Source organism: Chrysochloris asiatica, unplaced genomic scaffold (genome assembly GCF_000296735.1).
Source record: "Chrysochloris asiatica unplaced genomic scaffold, ChrAsi1.0 scaffold00052, whole genome shotgun sequence".
NCBI lineage: Eukaryota > Metazoa > Chordata > Mammalia > Afrosoricida > Chrysochloridae > Chrysochloris > Chrysochloris asiatica.
In genome coordinates this window covers 6,102,962-6,128,311 of record NW_006408570.1, presented here as the reverse complement: position 1 = coordinate 6,128,311, position 25,350 = coordinate 6,102,962, and the positions used below count along the sequence as shown (strand labels likewise).

Sequence of the window (25,350 nt, the reverse complement as noted above, 5' to 3'; positions counted from 1 at the left end):
TCTAATAGATTTGAAGAAAGAAATAGATGAATCTACAATAATAGTGGGTGATTTTAATACAGCTCTTTCAAAAATGGTTAAAACAACCAGAAAGAAACTTGACACAGAAGAACTAAACAGCACAATCAGCCAAGTGAACCTCATAGATGTGTACAGTGCATCCAATCCAACAACAGCACAATACACATTCTTTTCTAGTGGAAGTAACTCCAAAGAGGTTTAGAAATCATAGTGAAACAGTTCCCTGAAAACGGGAGACTGGGAAGGGACACATAATGAGACTTCAGTCTCCAAACTTCTGGTTGAATGATAGTGATAGCATTCTTGTGAGTTTTTATCTGGGAGTTAGGTTGGTGGTTTAGACTTCTCGGTACATGAAACCCGTGTTTATAGTGGTTGTTAATTCATTTGCTTGGACAGCAAAACAGGGAAAGAACAGCAAGGCTCATTTTTCTCAAATCAAACAGAAATAATTATGGCCTAAACGTTGACTCATTATTTTTAAGAACTAGCTCTATTTCTCCTTTTGGATGTTAAAAAAGAAGTTCTCATTTTCTCCTCCCATCTGAAGCAACTATTCCAGCCTGTTCCTATGGATGTCATTTTGTGACTGGTTATCGTCTCAAATAGGACTGGACTTAATTATTAAAAGTTGGATTGCAGAATTTTCCTTTCAAATAAGCTCAAATGGCCCATAAAGTTCTTTGTTCCTCAGGGCCTTCATTTTAAACCCATAATTAAGATGCAGGGTCTAGTATTTATTCATCCATCATATATTCATTGAAAAGCTTTTATGGTAGACTCTGATCGTTCAGTTACGAGTAAAGCAGACAGAGACCCTGTCCTGCTGGAGCTTACAATCTAATGAGAGAAACACATTAAAAAAATAAGTATGCACACAGTATTTAGTTAAAATCGTGATAAATGGTAAATAGAAAAATATGTACTACTGAGATGAATGTGACTGACAGAGAACCCAGAGGCTCCTTTGAGGACACTGCCTGAAGGGCACAATGGAGTCATCCATTGGAGGAGCACAGATGGGTGCTCCTGGCAGAGCCTTGCCCCAAGATGGCACAATGGAGAAAACAACAGAAGGGCATGGTCGAAGATGTTGGGAAGAAGCAGCCAGCGGTTAAATCACATAAAGCTTATTTACTTTAAGGACAGTGGGAAACCATGCAAAGTCTGTCAATGGACGAGTCATGCTAAAAATCAAGACTCGCAAGAAATCTAGAGATCATGGAATTTTTCCATATCTTCTATGGATGATGAATAAGTCAACACTCAGAATTTATAGTAATGAGACCTGAGGAGGAGAAGAAATACTGTGACTTCTTGAGCATCTTCTTTTCCCCAGATCCTCTACTAGGCACTTCTGCAACCACTCCTTGAAGAAAGACGTCATGTCCCCATTTTACAGATGAGGAAACACTCATGATGATTGTTGTTGTTGTTGTTGTCCTAAGTTCCATTGAGTTGGTTCTGATTCATAAAGACTCTGTATAGAGTTTCCAAGGAGTGGTTGTTGGGTTTGAACTGTCAAATTTATACTTAACAGTCAAGTGCTTATCCTACAGTGCCACCCCAGGTCTTATAATGATAGAGAGGAGAACTCAAACCAAGGTCTGGCTCCAAAGATCCTGTTCTTTCCATGTCAATGTCTGAGGAGCTTCACATGGAAATTCACTGGATTAGCAGAAACTGATTATTTAGGACATGAATCCTTTAAATTACCAGATTATCCAATTCCCAACTGATGTCTGCGTGTTGGTCTTTCACTGTTCCTCAATTCTTTCTACTTTAAGGGAGCAGTTCGTATGTGTCAGATTTGAATAATGTCGTCTTTATCATAGTGTTTCAATTTGTTTTCCACTTTAGTCTCACGTCCATGGGAAATAAGGAAATGACAAAAGGAAATCAACAGCTGTAGAGAATTTATTTTGGAACCAAACATTGTTTCTTGATTCCATTTCATGATATTTTCTCATGTAAAACTCGTAGTAGCTCTGTGAAGTAAATTTTCTCATATCCATTTTATAGATAAGGAAAGTGATGCTCAGATATCCTGCCCCCAGATCACTAAGGGAGAAAGGCAGGGCTGGAACCCTGTTCCATATCTCCAGAGCCCCTGCTTTTTCCTTCCTCATTGTCTTTGTTGTTGTTGTTAAGTGCCGTCGAGACCATTCTGACTCATAACGACCCTGTATAGGGTTTCCAAGAAGCAGCTGGTGAGCATGAACTGCCAACCTTGCAGTTCAAACCACTTTGCAGTCCAGCACATTAACCCACAGCGCCACACCAGGGCTCTTGTTTCTTTGGGAAGGTACAAATGATAAGAGCCACCATTTAGTAAGTTCTAACTAGGTGCGTGGTGTGGCGCTGTGGGTTAATGCGCTGGACTGTGAAGTCAGTATGAACCGCAAAGTTGGTGGTTGAAGCTCACCAGCTGCTCCTCGGAAACCCTATACAGGATCACTATGGGTTGGCACCGACTGAAGGGCACACAACAACTATGTGCCAGAAATTGTGCAGATGATTTTACATACACCATTTCATTAAAACCTCACAACTACCATTGGGTGTCGATTCTATTGCCCCTTTTACAGAGTAGATACTGAGGGTCAGATAGATTGTCATTTCATTCAAGGCCACACAGCACATTGAGCAGTGATACGGAAAACCCATCTGTCTCTAATGCCCATGGTGCGAATGACCTACAGTGCCCTATGGGATGATGTGTGTAGGCCGGGAAGAGAAAAGATACTTCAGAGAGGAAGATACTGGCATGGTTCACACAGTAGAAACAAGACTGGAGCTATGTAGTCTTACCCAAGGGACAGTGCTACTAAGAGCTAGAGAGCTCTTTGCTTTTTTACTAAGTAGCTCGGTGGTGAGTACCTCTGGAAATCTCAGTACTGTGGATGCAGTTCTATCATCGTGGGAGGCTAGCAACTTAACACAGACTAAAAGGAGCTTCTTTCTTTTAACACTTGATCAGGACTCTACCTCTGAGGACCGTGACAGTATTCCACCTACTACATGCAACGTACAGTTAGGAAATTGTAAGAAAAACTTTGCATGGATAGACGATTGTAACCCCTTAAGCCAGTGAAACTGTTAGGAAGGAACTATCCCTTTGCCTTTTGTTATTGTGGCTTCTTTGGGGAATTTCCACTGACCACAACTGGCGACTCTAACGCCAACCCTCAAGTGAAAATATTAAGCAAAGATCCAGCCAGGCTCCTGGGTCTTTGTTTAACTTTACAAAAGTGCTACAGGCAGGGAAACCAGAACCTGCATGAAAGCTGGCTTCAGACGATACGGAAATAGGTCTACAACTTTGCATCCCACTCTTGGCCTGGCTTCTGGGGTTCACACTTCTCCTCCCAGCTGTCCCCACTTGGTGTGCAATTGGGGGTGGGGCCTAGAGTCAGGCACCCTGTCTATGAGGTGGAGAACCCATGGCTGGCCCCAAATCATATCCATCTAGGAGCACTTCCCTAGAATAAATATTTAAGCTTGTGTCAGACTCTCTATTAATGTGAGGGTGAGTCAATGCATAGAACTTTCCACACATTTGATCAACAGTAAACAAGTATTGAGCAAACAACTCTATTGATAAGGATTTCTCTTAACCTTTGGCATGAACATCCTTGTTGTTAGGGAAGCTGTAGGATCAAGGAAACTGAGGCATAAATCTATCCTGTGGTTTATATGAATTTATTTCTTGAAACCAGATCCTGTGCACATTTTTCCTTTCTACTTTTAGGAAGACTGAAGACATGTAGCCCCTAGTCTGCACCAGTTTCTAGCAAACCTATGACAAAAGGCAAAGTCTGTCTTCCAGGCCTTTCCTCAAGACTCCCCTAAGGAACTGCTGAGGGCTTCCCATCAATCAAAATCTTCAACACAGTCCTTTGGTCTTGAAAAGTTCCTGACTTATTGAACCAGCTCTTTTCAGGAAGGAGATTGGGGAATCTTACAGCAACAGCAATCATTCTCTTAAATGAGGCTTATTTGTGATTGAAGGAAACCCTGTTCTCCTCCTTTGCCCCATCTAAATTCTGTCCAAGCCTCAAGGCCTAGCTCAGTCTTCACAGTCTGCACAGATCTCTTGTCCACTGGGAGCACTCATTGCCTTAGACTCCAGTGACAGTAATTGTTGAAACCCCTCTCTTGGCACTTGGATGTTTTCATGCTATACGCTATAGCACAAACACTGCCCTGTTCATCCCATGGTGTCCAAAACCACACTTTATTTATTAATTACAAAGTGAGCGACAGAGCTTTCTAACATTCATAATCCTTAGATGACCTACACTGCACAACAAGAGGGCAGTTTCTGTAGCTCTATCTTTTATAAAATCCCCTTGGTTCTTCCTCCACCCTCTTGTCCAAGACTGCATCTATAAAAGATGGCATTTTTTGTTCCATCACATTAGCAGGTCTGGGTAAAAAGCATCATTAGGATCAATTTAGCTTCTGTAATGAACAGAAGATCTTTAATTTTACAATTGTTCGCCTCAGCAGGCATTAATTAAACTCAGACTTTGCAGACATCCAGACCAAGCCTTACTCCTAAGCTATGATTTTTACTCACCTTATTAAAAGGTCCAAATGTAATAAAAATTCCCATAGCCTGAAGAGCTACAAAGATTGTAAAGGGGCATATTCAGTTGATCCTCAGATCACCCCCTCCCACTCCAGTGCTTCTTGGATCTAGCAGTTTGGAAAGACTCATTGTAAAGGCATAGTAACAACAGAACGTGGAACACAATCCAGAAAACACCTCCATGAGTGGGTTGCTGAGGAAGGCCATTCACTTCTCCAACACTGAGGAAGGAGGTCAGCAAGCTCATCTTACTAAACAAACCATCTTTTGAAGTTCACAGCTATCTGAACTTTCCTTGTGAAAACAGAAGAGCAAAGTGTTTTAGTAGATGGTAAAATGAATTTCCTCCATTTCAGAACGATGTTTATCCTATGCTCTTCAGACCCGAGGCTAACTCATTGAGTATGAAACTAAGAAAGAAGAATAGCTTTCATTTAAGTGAGCTGGGTGGGTGCTCTCTCAGGCAAACACTTTTGCATACTTTGAAGACAAACTTTATTGTTTTAAAGTCTGTAAAACTCTTTAATGTGTACCTTGCATGTTAGGATGATTATTTGGTAGGTGGTAGTGATGGTGATGGTTGTGTGCTGTTGAGTGGGTTCTGACTTTAATAGGGTTGACGAGGCTGTAAATCTTTACAGGAGCAGAAAGCCTCATCTTTCTCCTGAGGAACAGCTGGTGGCTTTGAATTGCTGACCTTGTGGGTAGCAGCCAAATGTGTAACCCGCAACACCACCAGGGCCCTTTTATTTGGTAGGAAGATAAGTCAAAAAGTATTGCTACTAGGGTTCCAGTTCATATATTGTTGTTATTAAATGTCATTGAATTGGTTCCGTCTCATAGTAACCCTGTTCCTGAGGAGCAACTGGTGGGTTTGAACTGCCAACCTTGGATTCTCAGTCCAGAGCTTATCCTACATACCACACTAGGGTTCCAGTTCATACATACGCAGGTTTATTCCAAACAGAATGTGTTTAAACACGTCTCTGTGATCAGTGGATGGCTGTAGACAAGTTCTCTTGGTAATACACTTGTCTTAGTCTTGTTAGGGTGCCAAAAAGTGACTTCCAAGATCTGCTGGATCAGTCCAATTCAAGGCAGAGAGGTAAGGTTAGAAAGTTATGGTGACTTTTGCGGGGAATCCCCTCAAAATGGGAAGTACCCAAAAGGGTAACCTTGATGGATTTTTCTCAAAGATCACAGGATGATCACAGGGGCTTATTATGAAGAAGTTTTAAAATAACTCAAAACTACTTTGGTGAAAAAAAGATGAGAAAAGTTGCACCGAGGAATTTTTCTCCTTCTGACAATGCACTGGCTTGTTCTTTTAGGGTAGCAAGGGCTGTCCTGTGAGAATTTCACTGGGAAACCTTACTCAAGTCACCTTACAGCTTTGATCTTTTCTCTTCAAACTTCTTTTTGTTGCAAAATCTTAAAGAACAATTAAAAGAAATATAATTAGAGTCCCTCAAGGATGCCCAAAACTGCTGTTTTCACTTGGTATACACAAAAGAGTGCAGAATTCTTCAGGGAAGGGTTAGAGATGGAAACACCACCTTCAGAAGTATACAGGCTCCAGAAGGAGGATGTGTTAGGCAACAAAAGCTTCACATCTTATTTCATCAAGGTTTCTTTGATTTTGTACTAGTACTTTTTGACTTGCCCTCATACAATGTATGAGTGTACTTAAAATTATATTTGCATTCCAGAAAAACATGTACAATATTAATTTTTAATTCAGAGTCTGTAGAATTGAAATCCATCAACAGTGACATCCATTGATGCAATAAACATGCTGGTTGGTTTCAAGTGTGGAATGGAATTTAGTTGGGAATTGGGACTCCTTTTAAACATTATATTAATAAATTGGGAGATTAAATTGTTACACAATTCACGGGGCTAACACTTGTAGTCCATGCTGAGGCATGGGTATGACACGCACTGTCTAGCTGTTTCTAAAAGCAATGGTTCACTGAGTCTTTCATCTTGCTCTCTGCCCTCAGCTGTTAACAGCTAATGTGGCCCTTTTATGAGAGGCTGGGCCTATCCCTGAACACAGACCTCAACGCTTTTCACAAGAAAAGGAGTCAAAGCCTTTTGCAAAGCAGGCAAACCTAGATTTGGGACATGGAAAAAGTGATATACTTAGGACATTATTGTTTTTTTTTTTATCTAATTTTATCTATTATCTAATCTTTTAAAAATGAGGTTAATTGCATTAAATTGGCATTTATATAGTTCTTCATGGGTATCAAATGTGCCTTTCTATCGAATTTTTCTTTGAAATCTGTCCAAAAGTTGACAGGAAAGAATTATTGACCTTGGTCAGTATTTTCAGTATATTTGATTAAAAACAAGACCAGTGGTGGCTGATGGGAACTCAAGAATGTACAAGGTTCAGTCCTTGTCCAAAAGGAGTAGCAGCAATAGTATTAGGAGCAGGAGTTGTTGTTAAGTGTCACTAAGTCGGTTCTAACTCATAGCAACCTTGTGTAGGGTTTCCAAGGAGTAGCAGGTAGATTCTTACTGCCAGTTTTGTGGTTAGCAGTCCAGTGCTTACCCTATACTACACCAGAACTTCAGGAGTAGGAGTAGCAATAATACTAACAAAAATAGTAGTAATAGCTACCATAATGTAAGGACTGACTGCATATCAGACATTTTCATAAGTGCTTCCTGCTAAAGCCTTTCTGAGACATTCCTTGGGAGCTTATTTGTAGTGAAGGGCATAGTCTTTGTTTAAGGTGTGTGAAATTTGAAGTAGGCTGGGTCAACAGTGATTAGCTATCTATAGACAATTCATGTCTGTCTAGTTCTGCCTGAAAGGTAAACTCTTATTGATCTTACCAACTGTGTACATATGCATTTGTGTGTTTTATTTCACTGAATCATCCTAAAATCATTTGAGTCAATGTTTTTTATTATCTTCATTGTACCGAAAAGAAAATTGCAATTCAGAGGTTTAATGACTTATCCAAGTCTGTGTAGCCAGTAGGTGATGGTGTCTGGATCTGAAAGCAAATCCATTCAGAGTCCAAATCTGTCTCCAGAATCCTGTACTTGAGAATAATAACTGCGCGTCATTGAAGAGTTGCCAGCTTCTAGGCACTCTGCCATAGACCCTACCTATATTGTTTCATTTAGTCTTCTCAACACAACTACTTTATACAGTAGGTACTATTGTTATCCCACTCTTATAAAGGGATAAGCATTGCACTGCTAACTACAAGACTGGCAGTTCAAACCCACCAGTCACTTCCCAGGAAGAAGATGCTCCCACAAGGTGACCCTACATAGGGTCACTATGAGGTAGAATTTATTTGATAGCACTGGTTTGGGTTGGGTTTGATTTTATAGATGAGGAAATGGACACTCAGAGGGGTTACAGAATTTGCTTAAGGCGACATTGCTTATGAGTGAGTTGACCCAAGCAATTTGATTCCAAACTCATTGTGTTAAACTGCTTCTCAATATCGGTTCTCAGATTTTTCTCACATTTTTCACACGTGGTCTGATAAGCTTAAGGGCTTTTCAGGGGCAGAGGCCAGGTGCTTACTGGGCCAGGGCCAGGACCCAACTCTTCACATTGGATGATGCTTGAAGCATGCGGTGGTCTTAGTCTGGTCTTCTCAATGGGCCAATTATTCTTTCATCTCAAACCTTCTCACCTCTGACATCAGATTTAGGAAGTTGTACAGCTTTCTTCCACTCTAGGGATTTCCCTTCAGCAGTTCCTCAGCCTCCCCTCTGATACAGTGCCTGGGTGGGAGAGGGGTCGTCTGCCTCCCGCTTGCATAGTCATCATCAGTTCAGACAAACTGATTACCCTCCAGTCTGTCTGCTAATAACCAAGGGACCACTACATCCATTTCATGCCATCCTGACTTTCTACCTTTTAAAGCCAGACATTTCAAACTAATAGAAGCCACAGTCCCAGACAAATCCTGTGTAACCCCCTCTCACTGATAAATTTCACGTTAGTCACTGTAATGCATCCCTTCCAGATGTTTTAAGTTAAGATTGGAAAAGTTGTGTTTTTACTGGATTGAATCACAGTGCTTGGCTGACATGGTTTGGCCCCTTATGCACTCCCTAGATTTATCAGCTAATTGCAGACACTTTTAAGAAAATAGTACAGCATGTGTTTATTATGACAAACATGTTAGAATATCTTTGTGGTAAAAGATACACTGACTTTTTTTTCTTTATAGAGCACATGGTACTAAGTGCTAGGATTAATTCCAAAATATTGATTCAAAGTCAGTTTACATGGGTGAAAATTTCATTTAGGTGTTTTGGTGGAGTTTGGGGAATAGTTACTTGCCCCAGTAACTCAGGGTTTTCTTTCTTGAACTGTTCTGAAACCTTTAGTTCTGGATGATAAAATGATTTATTGTTGTGTGCAGATGAGTTGGTTCCCACTCATGGCAACCCTGAATAGGGTTCCCAAGGAGCAGCTGGTGGGTTTGAACCACCAACATTATGGTTATAGACCAACGTTCATCATATGGTGCCACAACAGAATATGTCAAATGCCTGAGGAATTTTATTTAAAAGCTTTTTTTTCTTTTGTTTTATTAAAATAGCTCTGTGTTCTTATGTTTCTCCATCGGGTTAATTTTGTTTTTTCAAATGTGGCCTGTTGGAAGAAATATGCCTGAAGAGGCCTTTCAGGCAGTAGAAGCCCCAGTGGCAGCATGTTGTGGGTAGACAATCATCAGAACCCAGTACAGCAGTTGGATCTGGGAACTTGATCATTGTGCACCAGGTTCCTGGCAAGTCCTGTCCTAGGACATTGCTTTGCACAATGCAGGATGACTAATGGATATTAGAGTTAAGAACCTAAAAGGACTGATTGACTATAGGAAAAGGGAGGAAAAAGAAGCCAGCAAGGAAATACAAATACATCCTTGGAGACCCTGACCCCCAACCAGAGGACCTTGGGTTAGAGGTCAGGGTTGATACCAGATCCCCAGAGCCAGGTGTGGGAAGACAGCTAACAGAGACATAGGCTGCGATGGGCAGCTGAGTAAGCCAGAGGCAGAGGAAATAAGACAGAACCAGACAAAAACAAACCAATTAGTTCTTCCCATGGAATCGAGAGGAAACTGAAAACAAATAGGAGAATTAAAGTATGAAAATACCATGAAAATGTATATACAGCGTGGGAAGGAATGTCAGAAAAAGTAGCTGGGAAATCTGAGTTTTAGAGTTGTCAAAAGGAAAAAGAAATGTCGCTTTTTATGACCTTTATTATATAAGGAGCTCTGGTAGCGTAGTGGTTACGAATCGGGCTGCTAACCTCAGGGTCAGCAGTTCCAAACTAGCAGCTGTTCCGTGGGAGAAAGATGAGGCTTTCTGCTCCGGTAAAGATTTATAGCCTCGGAAACCCTGTGTGGGGTTGCTATGAGTCGGAACCAGCTCCACGGCATAGGGGAAGAGGAGTCCTGGTGTGGCGCTGTGGGTTAATGCGCCGGACTGCAAAGCCGTTTGAACTGCAAGGTCAGCGGTTCATGCTCACCAGCTGCTCCTTGGAAATCCTGTACAGGGTCGCTATGGGCCAGGATCGACTCGACAACACTTAACAACAACATAAGGGAAGAAAAATCACCACCACTGCCATCAAGTCCATTCCGATTTAAAAAGACCCTATAGGACAGAGTAGGTTTCTGTAACTATAAATCTTTATGGGAACCCATTTGAACACATTCAGACCGACTCCTGCAGAGTGGCTAGTGGGTTTGAACCGCTGATCTTGTAGTTAACAGCCCAGTGCTTAGCCCACTATACCACCAAAATGACTGTAAAGAAACTGCTTTCAGTGACTAAATGTTAATATTTTATCATCTGTACATCAAATAAAGATTTTCTTAAACATAATACTCATTTCATTTCCTAATGCTTCTCTCTGAGGACGCCCAGATTTCTCCCTGGAATGGGTAAATATTGTCTTACCTGAGAATTGGGTTTGCTTTTTATCTTGAATGAGTGTGTGTATGTCCTTATCATTTGCTACTAGAAAATGTGGGTCAATGAGCCATTCCTAGCAAGGAACTAATAAGCTCCTCGCAGAATATATTTTAATGTGCTATTGTCACGCCTTGCTTTGTCTTCCTATCTTCCCTAAAATTCCTTTCCTCCCCTTTTATAATACATTGTATATTTCATTGTGTCTTTTATCTATGTATTACTTAAGCTGGAACAAAGAGGTATACATCAATGTATCAGTTGCTGCCAATAAATGGGCGTTTTTCAATGCTAAAAGAAGCTTTCTTCTTCTATAGAGTTTAAATTAATTAATTATACCACATCTAATTGCTTTAACAAATGCCTCTTTCACAAATAGAGAAATGGTTTCCTTCAGCTCTCTGAATCATCATAAATCCCAGATTGAGTAAGGTCCAAATAAAGATACTGCCTTTGGTTGGTAAATGAACTCAGTGCCCTGTACTTGTTTGAAATGTTTGGTTGAAATCTCAGAATGAATATGTTTAGTCCCTGGATTATGACAGAGACCCATTCCTCATTGTGTTTTGAAGAATTTGTAGATAATTCCGAGTAAACACATGATTTCTAGCCTCACTTTAGTACAAGTAAAGACTTGAAGTCTTTTCAATGATTGAAGAGGTGCACATGCAGCAAGTGACATAGTGTTTGTTGGGAGCAGGGGTTGGTTGGTTCAATCCTTTGAAATGATAACACATTTACATTACATTAAAGGACAAGTAGGAATTGTGTATAGGTCCAGCATTCTTAACCTGGGCACTGCCCACAGTCTACAAGAGTCTACAGAAGCTTAAACTCCACCAGTCAAATATCCTGCTCTGGCCAGGAGAAATCTTTGTTGTTGATGCTCTGTGGGGTGTTGGGAGTCCTAAGACTCTCAACTCAACTATACAAGACTCTTACTTGGGAAGAAGAATACATTTCCCATTTCAGTAAGGCTCAAGGAAATGCTCCTAGTGAATGAGGCACAGTGAGCAGCCTTCAGAACTCTCTTCCACAAAATCTTTCCTGACTCTAAAAGAAAAGGGAACTCTAAGTAACCTGAAAATGCAGATTCTCTGGGGAGTTGTCCAGCTCTATCTTACCTGTCCAGCTTTATCTAATATCTATTATTTCTATTTTTCAAGCTCCTTTTGTTCCAGCTAAAGAGGTATCTTTTTCTGTTTGGCACCTTGGCTCATGCCATCCCCTGCTTGGCGCCTAACCTTACCCTAACCTTCTCCTCTCCAATGGACTGAATCCTACCCCAAGGCTCACCTCTTTCATGGAATCCCCACTGATGTACCAGTCCTCTTTGCCCTAATTCTTCGTGTTTGCCCCTCACTCTGGCACCTACTACACATGTCCTGATGTTATTTATCTTTCAAATTGAAAGCTCCATTTCCTCAACTATATATTGTTGTTGTTGTTAAGTGCCGTCAAGTTGATTCCAACCCATAGCAACCCTGTGTAGGGTTTCTGAGGAGCAGCTGGTGAGCTTGAACTGCCAACCTTGCAGTTCAAACGGCTTTGCAGTCTGGCGCATTAGCCCTCAGCGCCACACCAGGACTCCAACTATATATTGTTGTTGTTGTTAAGTGCAGTTGAGTCAATACCCCCCTTAAAATTAGGACTGATATTTTATAGGCTTAGTGTGTGTTATGAGTGAATACGTTTTATGGCTTTTGGTTCACCCAGAAGCGCCTGATTCATTCAATGTTTGGCACCAATGATAATAATAGATACTAACTTACCCTCCACACACGTACACATACACACATTCAACCAAATAGCCTCAAACCTCGATATCTTGGTAGTTTAAAACAAAACTCAAATATTCTGTTTTAACAAAATAAGTTGCACCTGATTTTTCACTTTTATTCCTTCTCCTTGTAGATTTTGAAGAAGTCCTGCATTGAAATTCTAGCAGCTGAACCATCCACTATCTGTGCAGGAGGTAAGTAGATTTTAAACCATTGTTGTTCCCTTAATACTCATGATATATTGCATTTTAGTCACATGTTTACTTAATTTGGCAGATGGGGCAGAGGGAGGGAGGGTAGGAAGAGTGGTAAAAATTGCTAAACAAGAATTGCTTCTAGGAAGAAAGAAGAAAAGAAAGATGAGCATGTCAGTTTAAAAGTTTGAAAAGGTCTGTCCAAATTATCTCCTTCCTTGGGACCAAACTACCAGAGAATTGCCGAGATACTGGAACCCCAAACATTACCATAATCAACACCCTGCTTCTGGAAAAAAATCTAAGTCTTCATTTTCATGGCAGTCCTACAAATACCAGAAGATCATACTGAGCACAGACCACCCCTGAAATTTTGATACACATAATTATTTAATTGGTGCAGGCCTTTTCTCATAATTAATCTATTTATCTTAATCACTCAAGCTCCCAGTCCTCACAAAATGGTAGCAGATAACTGCAGTTGTACAAGTAAAAGGACTGTTATCATTTTCTCATTAATTATTAATTATTAATTTTTGTTAATAATTGGTCTTCTTTAGTCCCAGTAGTTTCTCTGATTGATAAACATTTGAGTCTTACTCTTATTTTTATGCTAATGGACTGCCTAAATCTTCAGCAAAGCTGGCTAGTATTGTGTAGCAATTCCTGAAACTTTCCAACCCCTCTTCTTTCTTTCATCTAAAAATCACCAATCTCTGACTGAATAGAATTTCACTCCTACGGAATGTCCTCCAGAAATGCGCACATTTACTATAAAGTCACTGTTAATACCACCCCCTGTTCCCTTTCTAGTGTCCCAAAACACCAGTGTCAGTTATTAATCTATAAACAGAAACACGTCACACAACCTTGATAAGACAATAGTATTGAAGGGAGAATGTTTAGGCATTTCCCACACTGTACGTTTTATTGCTATATGACATATTTTATTAGGATAAATGAAGGAATTCCTTGAAGATTGCATTCCAGAGTCTAGGCTATCTTTTAAAACAGCTGCAAAGCTTTCAAGGAGCTAGATGCACTGAATTATCTGTGCCAACTTAAAAACGTTAAAGAAACAAACAAAAAATAGACTTCAGATTAAATCCTACCCGGGCACAGAGACATCAGGGACAATTGTAGCTACCATAGGAATAGACTTTCTTTAAGAAAAATAAATTTTAAATCTCACTTCTGCAAATGTGACAAAGCATATGACTTCATGAATCTGGCACTAGGATCCCCTGGGCAGTAATAAGCCTCGGTTAGTCTTGTTAGCCTCAAGGTCAGTCCTCAAGACTTCAGGTGCTTCTTGCAAAGTCAGGCAGTAGGATATTTAGATTATTTTTATATTCTGTATGGGACATTTCTTTGAAAAACTTTTTTTATGTGAATTGGTAAGACTTACAAAGCAGAACATCAGTTTTACATTCAACAGTTCATTGACATTTTGTTTCATCTAATTGATTACAATCCTCTCGATGCAACATCGCTTATCCTACTTCCTCCCCCTGTTTCTTATTTCCATTCCTTCTTCTTTGCTAACTCTTTCAAGCTTTGCTCTCCCATTGATCTCACTGGTTGGTTAATCTAAGGTATGTGTACTGGTGTTATTGCTCCCCGAATGCACCTGTCTTATGCACCTCCCTTATGCATATTTGGCTAGAGCCAATATATGACTATCAATCTATCCCACCTGACTTTAGAGACCATCTTGAGAACAGATTTTATATATTAGACAGTAATGGCCATAAAAACAGAAGAGTTGTGGCATGACATTAAGAATATCATGCATGAAGAAACCAAAAGGTCATTAAAAAGACAGAAAAAAGACCAAAGTGGATGTTAGAAGAGACTCTGAAATTGCTCTCCAGCATAGACATGCTAAAACGAATGGAAGAAATGAGGACATAAAAGTACTGGACAGAAACTTCCAAAGAGTAGTTTGAGAAGACACAGTAGAATATTCTAATGAAATGTGCAAGGACTTGGAGTCAGAAAACCAAAAGGGAAGAATGTGCTCAGGGTTTCCCAAACTGAAAGAAGTGAAGGAAAAAAATTCAAACCTCAACTTGAAATATTGAAGGATTCTAGGGAGTCCTGGTATAGTCCTGTAGGATAAGCACTGGACTATAAGGTTGTTTGAACTGTAAGCTTGGTGGTTCAAGCTCATCAGTTGCTCCTTGGCAACCCTATACAGGGTCACTATGTGTCCGAACTGACTTGGCAGCACTTAACAAAAACAACAATGGACAAAATAATGAATGATGCAGGAAGCATCACAAGAAAATAGAAGGAATGCATAGAGTCACTGTACCAAAAAGAATTGGCTGATGCTTAACCATTTCAAGAGGTAACATCTAACCAAGATCCAATGGTGATGAAAGAAGAAGTACAAGCTAAGCAAAGGCATTGGTTAAAAAAAAAAACAAGCCCTCTAGAAATGCCAGAATGTTTCAACAAACTGATGCAATACTGGAGGTACTCACTCATCTATGCCAAAGAAATTTAGAAGATAGCTACCTGGCCTCATAGTTAGAAGAGATCCATATTTGTGCCCACTCCAAAGAAAGGTGACCCAACAAAATGTGGACATTAACAATATCATTAATATCAAGTAAAATTTTGGTGAAGATAATTCAAAAGTAGTTGCAGTAGTAGTACGTTGATTGACAGGGACTGCCAGAAATTCAAGCCAAATTCTGAAGGTGACATGGAATGAAGGGAATCATTGCCAACCAGATGGATCTTTTTTTAAAGTTATTATTGTGAATTGAGTGATCGTTTACATGGGAGAACATCAGCTTTGCACTCATCCTATTGTATTTCTTTTCATTGCAATGATTACAATCCCTTCCATGCATCATCATTCAACAGTATTTGCTTCTATTCCATCTGGGTGTTTTTTGTTTTGTTTTTTATGTACACCAAAACACTGAGGGATATACAATCATTCAAACACTCAAAGGGCATACCCTGCAAGCCTCCCCCCACAGCTGCCAGCACACAGCCCCTATCCGTCCATGAGTCTAGAGTCCCCAGCCACTCCATTTCTCCACGTCATCATCTATACCTCCATCAAATGGATCTTGACTGAAAGCAGAGAATACCAGAAAGATGTTTGTTGTCAGTTCCTACTCAAAAGTTATCCACTGGATGGTGTCCCATAGAGTTCTTAAACTGTCTTCATTTTCTTTTCTGTTGCTTGTTTTGATTCTCTCTATTTCTCTTTTTTTTCTTTTCCCACCTGATGTTAGATAGCAGCCATGCCTACATGGTACAGCCACATGCATAACTCCTGCAGTCGCACCTTCTGTAAGGGCCACTATCCACTCCTCCACCAACTGATGATCAGTAGACCATAGCCACCATTAGCCAAATTCACCCTCAACGGTGCTACATGAACAGTGAACAGAGAGAAATTCATACACGCTTACATCTAAGAACACATCACCATGCAATCATCAATTAAATACAATTGCAACACCACTAGAATGTATCGGAGAAAACAGACTATTTCCGCTCACAGCAAGATACAAGACTCAAGCAAGCTCAAACAAGCAATCAAAATACAGAGCCAGACTTTTCTGAGGAAAAAGTGGTTTTGGAACTATCTGATAAGGAATTTTTTAAAATTATATTTTCGTACCTTCAACAGATTGAGAAAAAAGATCACGAAAACTGTAGGCAAAATCAAGGAAAACACAAACAAAACTTGAGAAGAATTCAAGAAAACACTGTAAGGGCAAACTGATTAAATAAATGAAATAATTAGAAACCATACAAACAGCAAAAGGAAATCCAGAAGATAAATAATAAGATTTCAGAAAGAAACACTAATTGAAAGGGCAAAGGACTAGAAATAAACTAATGGGAGGAAAAATTATTGAGCTTAAGAAAACTCTTTTCACTCACTCACTCACTGCCATTGAGTTGATTCCAACTCATAGCTACCCACTTTAGAGTCCCCAGGCTGTCAATCTTCACAGGTGCATAAAGTCTCAGCTTTCTCCCATGGAGTGACTGGTGGGTTAATAATTCTACTGGCTATCATGTGACACTGCAGGATAACACGCTAGACCTTAAGGCCAGTTTGAGCCGCAAGGTTGGCAGTTCAAACCCACCAGCCACTCCTCGGAAACCATGTACAGGGTCACTATGAATCAGAAGCAAGTCAATGGCATTTAACAACAGCAACAACAAAAGCAATCATATTATAACCTTCTAATAATCAGGAAGTCTAAAAGCAATGAATGCTATTTCTACTTAACTACACTTACCTAAGACTCCTCACTAATATTACAGTGGGTTTCTTTTACTTTCTTTCTTTTTTTGTTTTTTGTTTTAACTTTTTATTGTGAATTGAGTGCAGGTTTACAGAGTAGATCATCAGTTTTATACATTCAACACATCTAGGTTTTACATTTAGGTTTTTGATCCATGTTAAGTTCCTTTTTGTACATGGTGTGAGATATGGATCCTGTTTCATTATTCTTTAAATAGATTTCCAGCTTTGCCAACTCCATTTGTTAAAAGAGACTATTTTTTCCCCAATTTAGTGTGTTTCAGCCCTTTACCAAAGATCAGCTGGATTTACTGCTGGGTTATCAATTCTGTCCTATTGGTCTGTGTTTCTTTCATTATACCAATACAAAACTGGTTTGAATACTGTGCCTGTATAGTTAGTTTTGAGATCGGGAAGTGAGAGGTATTATACTTTGTTTTGTTGTGTTGTGTTTTTTTTATTTAGTACTGCTTTGCTTTTCTGGGGTTTATTTCCTTTACATATAAAGTTGGTGGTTAGGTTTTCCTTTTCTTTAAAGTAGGATGTTAGAATCTGGGTTGAAATTGCATTCTATCTATAGGTTGGTTTAGGTAGATCATTTTCACTTTCCATCCATGAGCATGGTATATTTTTCCATTTTTGTAGGTTTCTTTCCATTTCTTGTAGTTGTGTTTTGTGATTTTCTGTGTATAAATTTCTCTGCCTAGATTTATTTTTAAGTATTTAATATTTTGGGTGGCTATCCAGTAGACTTCTTTTTTTAAAAATGTATTCATATTTTATTTTTTAAACTTTTTATTGAGAATTGAGTGATGGTTTACAGAACATAACCATTTTCCATTCAACAATTAATACACATTGTTTCATCAAACTGATTGAAAATCTTGTAATGTAATATTACCCCACTTTTCCCCTGTGTTTTCTGTTTTCATTCCTCTTTCTTTCCTAACCATTCTGAACTCTGTTCTTGGGGAAATGCTGCCCTTTTGATCTGAAATGATTGAATATTCTAAGGTGTCCATTAGTCCATGCCTATTGTTTGGCCGACAGTTGAGTCATGGGGGTGAGTTCATTTCCAGACCTGAAGAGTGTTCCACCAGTTTCTATCTGACTAGTATTCCTGGTTGTTTTGTTGTTGTTGTTGTTGTTGTTTAACCATTTTACTATGAATTATGTGATAGTTGACATGGGAGAACATTAACTTTACATTCATCCTATATTGTTACATTGCCATAGTTATAACCCATCCATGCATCATCAGGAGTCCTGGTGTGGCACTGTGGCCTAATGCACCAGACTGCAAAGCCGTTTGAACTGTAAGGTCAGTGGTTCAAGCTCACCAGCTGCTCCTTAGAAACCCTGTACAAGGTCGCTATGGGTCAGACTTGATGCGATGGCACTTAACAACAACAATGCATCATCAACTAACCAAAGGGTATACCCTGCAAGCCTGCCCCCTGGTTGTCAGCACACAGCCCTTCCCCCTCTCTGGGTCTAGAGTTCCCAGCTACTCCATGTCTCCACGTCATCGTCTCTGCCTCCATCTGTGTCAGCACTGTTTCTCTAGGTAGTGTCTGCACTCTGCTCTTGTCCCTTGACGGTCCCAGGGGCCTCTGCTCCTGGCCTGCAAAGTCAATCACTTCCTTCCATTTGTCCAGTAGACTTCTTGAGAACAGAAAAGGAGTCTTGTTTCTCTCCACTTCCCACTACCTAGCAGAGTATCTGACACTTGATAAGTAATCAATAAATGTTTGCTGAATGTCTTGATTCATTCCATTCGTTTTAGACCCTTTGTTCCTGTTGTTGTTAAGTACTGTAGAGTCAGTTCCAACTCATAGCAAGTCTGTATAGACTTTCTGAGAAGTGGCTGGTGGGTTTGAACTGCCCACCTTGAGGTTGGCAGTCCAGAGCTTATCCTCCAGTGCCACACCAGGACTCCTTGGCCCTCATTAATTCCTCTCACCTAACCATTAATATCAAGAAGCTCTGGTAGCGTAGTGGTTACAAGTCAGGCTGCCAACCTCAAGGTCAGCAGTTCGAAACTGCCAGCGATTCAGCGGGAGAAAGATGAGGCGTTCTGCTCCCGTAAAGATTTACAGCCTCGGAGACCCTGTGCAGGGGCACTATGAGTCGGAGCTGACGCCATGGTACTTAACAACAACAACCATTAATATCACCACTTAGAGTTATAATTAAAATAAAGTTAAATTAGAAATTAATAGCAAAAGAGAGAATGAGACCAAAATTAAAATCTCAACTACTTCTACAGTAGAAAAATGTCTTCCTAATAACTCTGGAATTAGAAGTCAACTAAAATCTCCTTCCATAAAATTAAAGTATTTGGGGCAATAAAAACACAATGCAGACAAGTTTAATGTATATGGCCAAGAAATGTCTCAGTCCACAATTTCTGATCCTAACAAATTCGTTGATTTTCATACTCTTCTTATTAAATAGGGTTCCTGGTATAGGGCTATAGGATAAGTACTGAACGACTAATCACAAGGTCAGTGGTTCAAACCCACCAGCAGCTCCTCGTGGGTTTGAACCACTGTGAGTCACTGATTTGATAGTATTAACAACAACAATTTATTAAACAAAACAGATAAATAAACAAAGAAAGAATTAAAAGATCTTCAGAGTGGCCCTCCTCAGTACCTGTTCCTGGAAGCCCTGAGAGCATGCAGGTTAGGGGCAGCCCAGGGACCCTGGAGGCTGAGGCAGAGCAGGTCTTGGAGTCCAGAGGGCACACCTAGAGGGTAAGGATCAAGAGAAGGAGAAGACTGCCAGGATAGGCCCAGGAGTCATGGCATCCAAAGAGGGACAATCTGGAAAAAAAATCTCAACGTGGAAAATATCCTCCAAGAAAATGAAGGAGGAGTTCATGAAGAATGAAGAGGAAGGCCACACTTTGGGATGTTGTGAGTGAAGGCCAGCAGCCTGAAAGAAATGTCAGGCGGGGATTTGTTTGACAACTTGCCCATAATTTCCTATGGGGTACACCTACTAATAGGCATGTTGGTTACAGTGAAGTGGGAGATGATGTACAAAGGCTCACAGAGCAGATGATGAAAGTCAGGAGAAAGATTAAGGAGCATCAGATGAGGTGCTTGCTATATGCTCTCTCCAATTTCTGAACCAGATAATCATGATGACTTTTGCCTGAACACCTTGAATGCTATAATTTTCTTTCAGGTTAATAACGTGGCTTCTGCTTTACAACTTGTGTTGCTGTGATTTAGCTTTGCTGTCAATTTTTTGGTGTTTCCATTTATCGGTTACAAATTAAATATTGTTTTGTGTCAAGTTTCAAATTAAATAATAGTTTTTTGTGTCAGTCTAAAAGTTTCTCTCATCAGGACATTTTCAAATACCTATTCTTTTAAGAAAAAAACAAATTCATATTGTGAAATTAATAAAGCAGTTTAAAAGGCAATCTTCACCAATTTTAAGAAAATCTAAAAATTTCATATTCTGAGGTTAATAAAGCCGTTCAAATGGCAAAAAAAAAAAAAAGAATTAAAAGATATTTAAAACATAAGGAAATACAAGAAAATAAGGACAAACTAATAAATTAAAATACATTAAAGTAATTCAATTGATAAATTTTGCTGTTTCTTTGGTTTTACCAATAAAATAGATAAATTTCTGTAAATCCAATCTAAGGAATCTTTGGGTAATTTCAAAATCTCTGGCTTGTGTGCAATATTGCATTTTTTATAAACAAAACAGTATTTTCCTGTAGCAGAGTAAATTATCCAGTTCAATTTACTTTATTTCTTTTAAGGAAAAATTGATCTATGATCCTTATAATGCATTCCATATAATGGAAGCTAGCTCTAGATGTTGGGGGGAAAAAAAGGAAGCTGGAAGCTTTTACATTTCTTACATCCAAATTTTAAGAATTAAAAAAACACACTGATTACAGAACAAGTATACTAAAAAGAAAACAAGGCTTCCAAAAGAGCAACCTTACATGAAAAGTTCTCTCATGGATTTATGTGTCGGTCTATTGCTGACCATTCTCTAGCATAAGCATGGCTTTTGAGAATACTAGACATCATCTCATGATCCATTGCTGTGAACTGATTGTTGGTGCTGCGTACCATCTAGTCTAGTCTGACTCTGACTCATACTGATTGCATGTGACAGTAGATCTGCCCTGTAGGGTTTTCTTGGTGGTAATCTTTAAGGAAATTCTCTGTGGTATTGTTGGGTGAGTTTGAACCACCAACCTTTTGGTTTGCTGCCAAAGTTAACTAGGCAAACCTGTGTGATTTCCATTAAGCTGCTGTGAGGACGCAGTGATTTGTGCAAGAGTGCACTGAAAGCTCTTATACAAGACAAGGTGGCATTATTTATTGTCATCGGCATCATTTTAATGGGGACTGAAGGTCCTGTTAGAATTGTGATACTGATAACATCATGTCCACATGAGAAAAATATGCCTGTTTGTTTCTCGGCTGGAAAACTGATAGAGTTTAGAGTATCTGCAAGATGGCCAACTGTTTCAATATGTGTTTGGGGAAAGGTAAACGAGGAAATAACCAATTGTTGACATTTCTAAAGTATAATGGTGGGATTGAATCTTAGATCTGTGAAAAAAGCAGAATTAGTTTTCAACAAAAATCTTTCCCCTCACTCTCTGGGAGTTACCTCCCGTTATTGCCTCCAGAGCAGCCTCAGATGAGGAACCCCACTAAGTCCTCTTCTGCACATAAAACCCTGTGCTGATGTCTGCATTCCCCCAAGACAGTGATCTCAGCTGGTTTGAATTGCCAGTTCAGCCACAACAGTGGCTTTGAGAGAACAAAACTGAGATCCAACATAGGTCTTTGGTTATATGTGGGGCTGGAAATACCAAGGTGAAATTTAGTAGAGCAGATGAAGTGTTGACTTTGTGTTGAAATAACCAGTTTCACATAGAAGAAGTTTAGGGAACCATGATTTAGTAACAGTTCATGTGTTGGGGTGGGGGTGTAGAAACAAGGATAATGATTTCTATCTTGGTAGCTGACAAGGATGCCACTGCTAGAAAACAAAGCTAATGCGATCTCATTGTAGTCATATTGCTAATAGCCCTGCCATTCTGGGTTTAGACCACAGTTCCAAGTTCTTTGTTTTAAGGCATGGCATGTCCATAGGAGAAATAGTGATAGATTTGAGTAGATCTTGCATGTATTCTATTTATTTTATTCTTTCCCTCTCTTTCTCACTCACTATCTCTTTTCCTCCTTTTACCTTTCTCTCCCTTCCTTCTTTTTTTTCCTTTTCAGTGAGTGTCTGCTATGTGCCAAGCACTGTGAAATATACAAATAGAAACTGTATAGGTCTTCCTCCAAACACTCGAAACTTACAGGCTGCTCTGACAGACCATCATATGTTCAGATAGAGTAGAAAACCATGCATTAAATGCCATAGCAAAGGTCTCAAAGAGTGGTGACAGTACAAATGAGCTACATGTGGAAATCAGGAGTCTAAGGTAACCAGGAAAGTTTAGATGAAGGAAGATAAAAGAATTAAGAGCATCTTCAGATATCTGGAGGATTCCCATGCAGAAAGAGATTACTAAATTTACCATGCATAGCGCCAGGAGATCTCCAGGGAGGAATAGGGGAAGAATTCCGGGAGGCCGACTTTGGCTTCACATATGCAACATTTACAACTAAAACTTCCCAACAGTGGAGTGAGTCTGAACTTTCCACCCCTGGAATTATGTCAACAGTGGCTAAGTAGCCATCTGCAGCCATATGCTTTCCAGAGAAATCACCCTTTGGGTCTCTTCTACAACCATGAGTTTCTAAAGGCTTAATTCAATCTTAATCAATGGACGAAGGACTGATTATTTTGGCTAAAGACAACAAGTACACCTAGCAGTGTTTTGCATTTTAGTGGGTGGTCTTAATGGGAAGAGAGAGACAGAAAAACATCTAATCTGTTCTGATGAAGGAATTTCAGTCAATATCATGAATGGAAATAATGAGGGAAGAAGGAGCTTTCCAAGAACTTCTTCACTTAAAACAGAGGTTATAAACTGGCAACCTACAGGCCTTCTCTGGTCTGCATATATTCTTTTTCATTCACACTGCATTTTCTAACTTAAATTTGTTGCTTACATTGAAAAGCCTAATTTCACCTAAAAATTCTTAAGAAAAATCAGATATCTTGCAACACAGGGGCCTGTATTTAATACAAGATAATATATTTAGGGGCTGAATAACCTCTTTTTGCAAAGAAAAGAAAAAAACTCTGCACTCTTTCCAGTTGACCATAGCTCCCACTACTCTCTATTTTCACTCCCATATCCATACCTAGCCAAAGGTTGCATTTCATATGGTCCTGTCATTGTATTTACAGTGTCTGTTCTAAAACATTTTGTAGCATTATTTCTTGATTTACCCTTGTAGGTTTGCAGACTGACCTCTGTGAATTAAGAGAATTGACCCACTGTTTTGTTGGACTTGCTTCATTTCTGCCTTCTCTAGGAAATGCACCCCTTCGCCTGAGCATCTCTTTCCTCTGGGCCCACTTGGTCTCAAATTTGAATAGTCACAGTGTACTTATCTAAGCACTTCAGGAAGGAAGTAATTACAGTCTAGTGTGCAACCTGCCAACTGTTCAACATTTGAAGTTCTTATGCTCCAGAAATGGAAGGAAGTTATAATGAGCTCCTGGAATTGTCATCTCAGAAGCAGCTGTATTAGTCTTGCTGAGTTGAATTTCCCACAGTGATAACACTGGGCCAATTAGCACAAAAATGGGCAGCTTTAGCTCTCATGTTTTACTGTATGGAAATGAGTTGCTCAACGCAGAAATGTGCAAACAATAGTAGTTAATTTCTTTCACTTTCCATTGTTTTTCAAAGCTCTCATTCTAGCCAATAGTTAACTCTTCTGAATGGATTATTTCATCCTTTGCCAGGCCTTCCTTTTCTTTCAGAGATATTTTTATTTCCTCACACGCTATTGGTGGGGAGGTAAAATGACACAGTCACTCTGAAAAACAGTGTTGACTGTTAGTTAAAAAGGTGAACATACATCTGCCATATCACCCACACATCCCACTCCTAGAATTGAAATGTATGTCCATAAAGAGACTTGTATAGTATTCATAGCAGCTCCATTATAAATAGCCACAACTGTAAGCTACTCACATGTTCATCAAAAGGTAACAATAGATAAACAAATTTTAGTCTAGGTAGACAGTAGAATAATGCTTAACAAACAAAAATGAATAAGCTATGGATAAACCTCGAAATAATTATCAATGAATCTCAAAATAAGTATGCTTAATAAAGTAAACCAGAGTCCTGGTGTGGCACTGTGAGTTAATGCACTAGGCTGCCAAGTCGGTTTACCACAAGGTTGGAGATTCAAGCTCACCAGCCACTCCTTGGAAACCCTATACAAGGTCTTTATGGGTTAGAACTGACTCAACCTCACATAACAATAGCAACAAGTAAAACCAGATCAAAAAAGTTACATACTAGATAGTTCCAGTTACATAAAATTCTATAAAATGCAAATTAATCCTTAGTGACAGAGAATAGATCATTGTTTACGTGGGAGTGGAGGTCAGGGAGGGGCAGGAGGGGGAGTGATCATAAAGAAGCACAAGGAAACTTTTAGGTGTGATGAGTGTGCTCATTATCTTGTTGTGGTATTCATCTTGCAACTATGTATACTTGTCAAAACTTATCAAACTGTACACTTTATGTGCAAGTTATTTTATGCTAATTATACCTCTAATGTTAAATGCCACTGAGTCAGTTCCAACCCATAGCAATCTGATATAGGGTTTCTAAGGAGTAGCTGGTGAGCTTGAACCACTGACCTTGTGGTTCATACTGACTTTGCAGTCCAGTGCATTAACTCATAATGCCACACCAGGACTCCATACCTCTAAATAGTCACACCAAATTGTGGATGACAGTACTGAAAATGGAAATTCTCATGTGGAACATATATGGATTAGGAAGCTATTGGTAAGACAGAACAAAAGAATACTTGTTGTTTTTGTTGTTGAGTGCCGTAGTTCCGACCCATAGCAATCCTGTATAGGGTTTCCAAGGAGTGGCTGGTGAATTTGAACCACCAACCTTGAGATTCAAACCAACTCTGCTGTCCAGCACATTAACCCATAGTGCCACAAGTGCCTTCAAGTTGGTTCCAACTCATAGCTGCCATATGCATAGCAGAGTGAAAAACACCCAGTCCTGCGCCATCCTCACAGTTGTTGCATGTTTGAGCCCATTGTCAATCCATCTCATCGGGAGTCTTCCTCATTTTCATTGATACTCTACTTTGCCAAGTATGTTCTTTTCCAGGGTCTGGTCCTCCTGATAACATGTCCAAAGTATGTGAGACAAAGTCTCATCATCCTTACTTTCAAGGAACATTCTGGCTACATTTCTGCCAAAACAGATTTGTTTGTTCCTTTGGTAGCCTATGAAACTTTCAATATTCTCTGCCAACACCATACTTCAAAGACATGGATTCTTCTCTAGTC

The 25,350-nt window shown here is 39.6% G+C and overlaps 1 protein-coding gene across 1 annotated transcript in view; it reads left to right on the top strand.

The window, feature by feature from the left end:
* Positions 1-25,350, top strand: part of ANTXR1 (anthrax toxin receptor 1) — a 374,982-nt gene that overhangs the window by 120,879 nt on the left and 228,753 nt on the right. The window contains exons 9-10 of the mRNA XM_006862995.1: positions 2,724-2,800; positions 12,497-12,557. Of these exons, the coding sequence (XP_006863057.1) occupies positions 2,724-2,800; positions 12,497-12,557 (138 nt within the window). The remainder of the gene's footprint in view (positions 1-2,723; positions 2,801-12,496; positions 12,558-25,350) is intronic.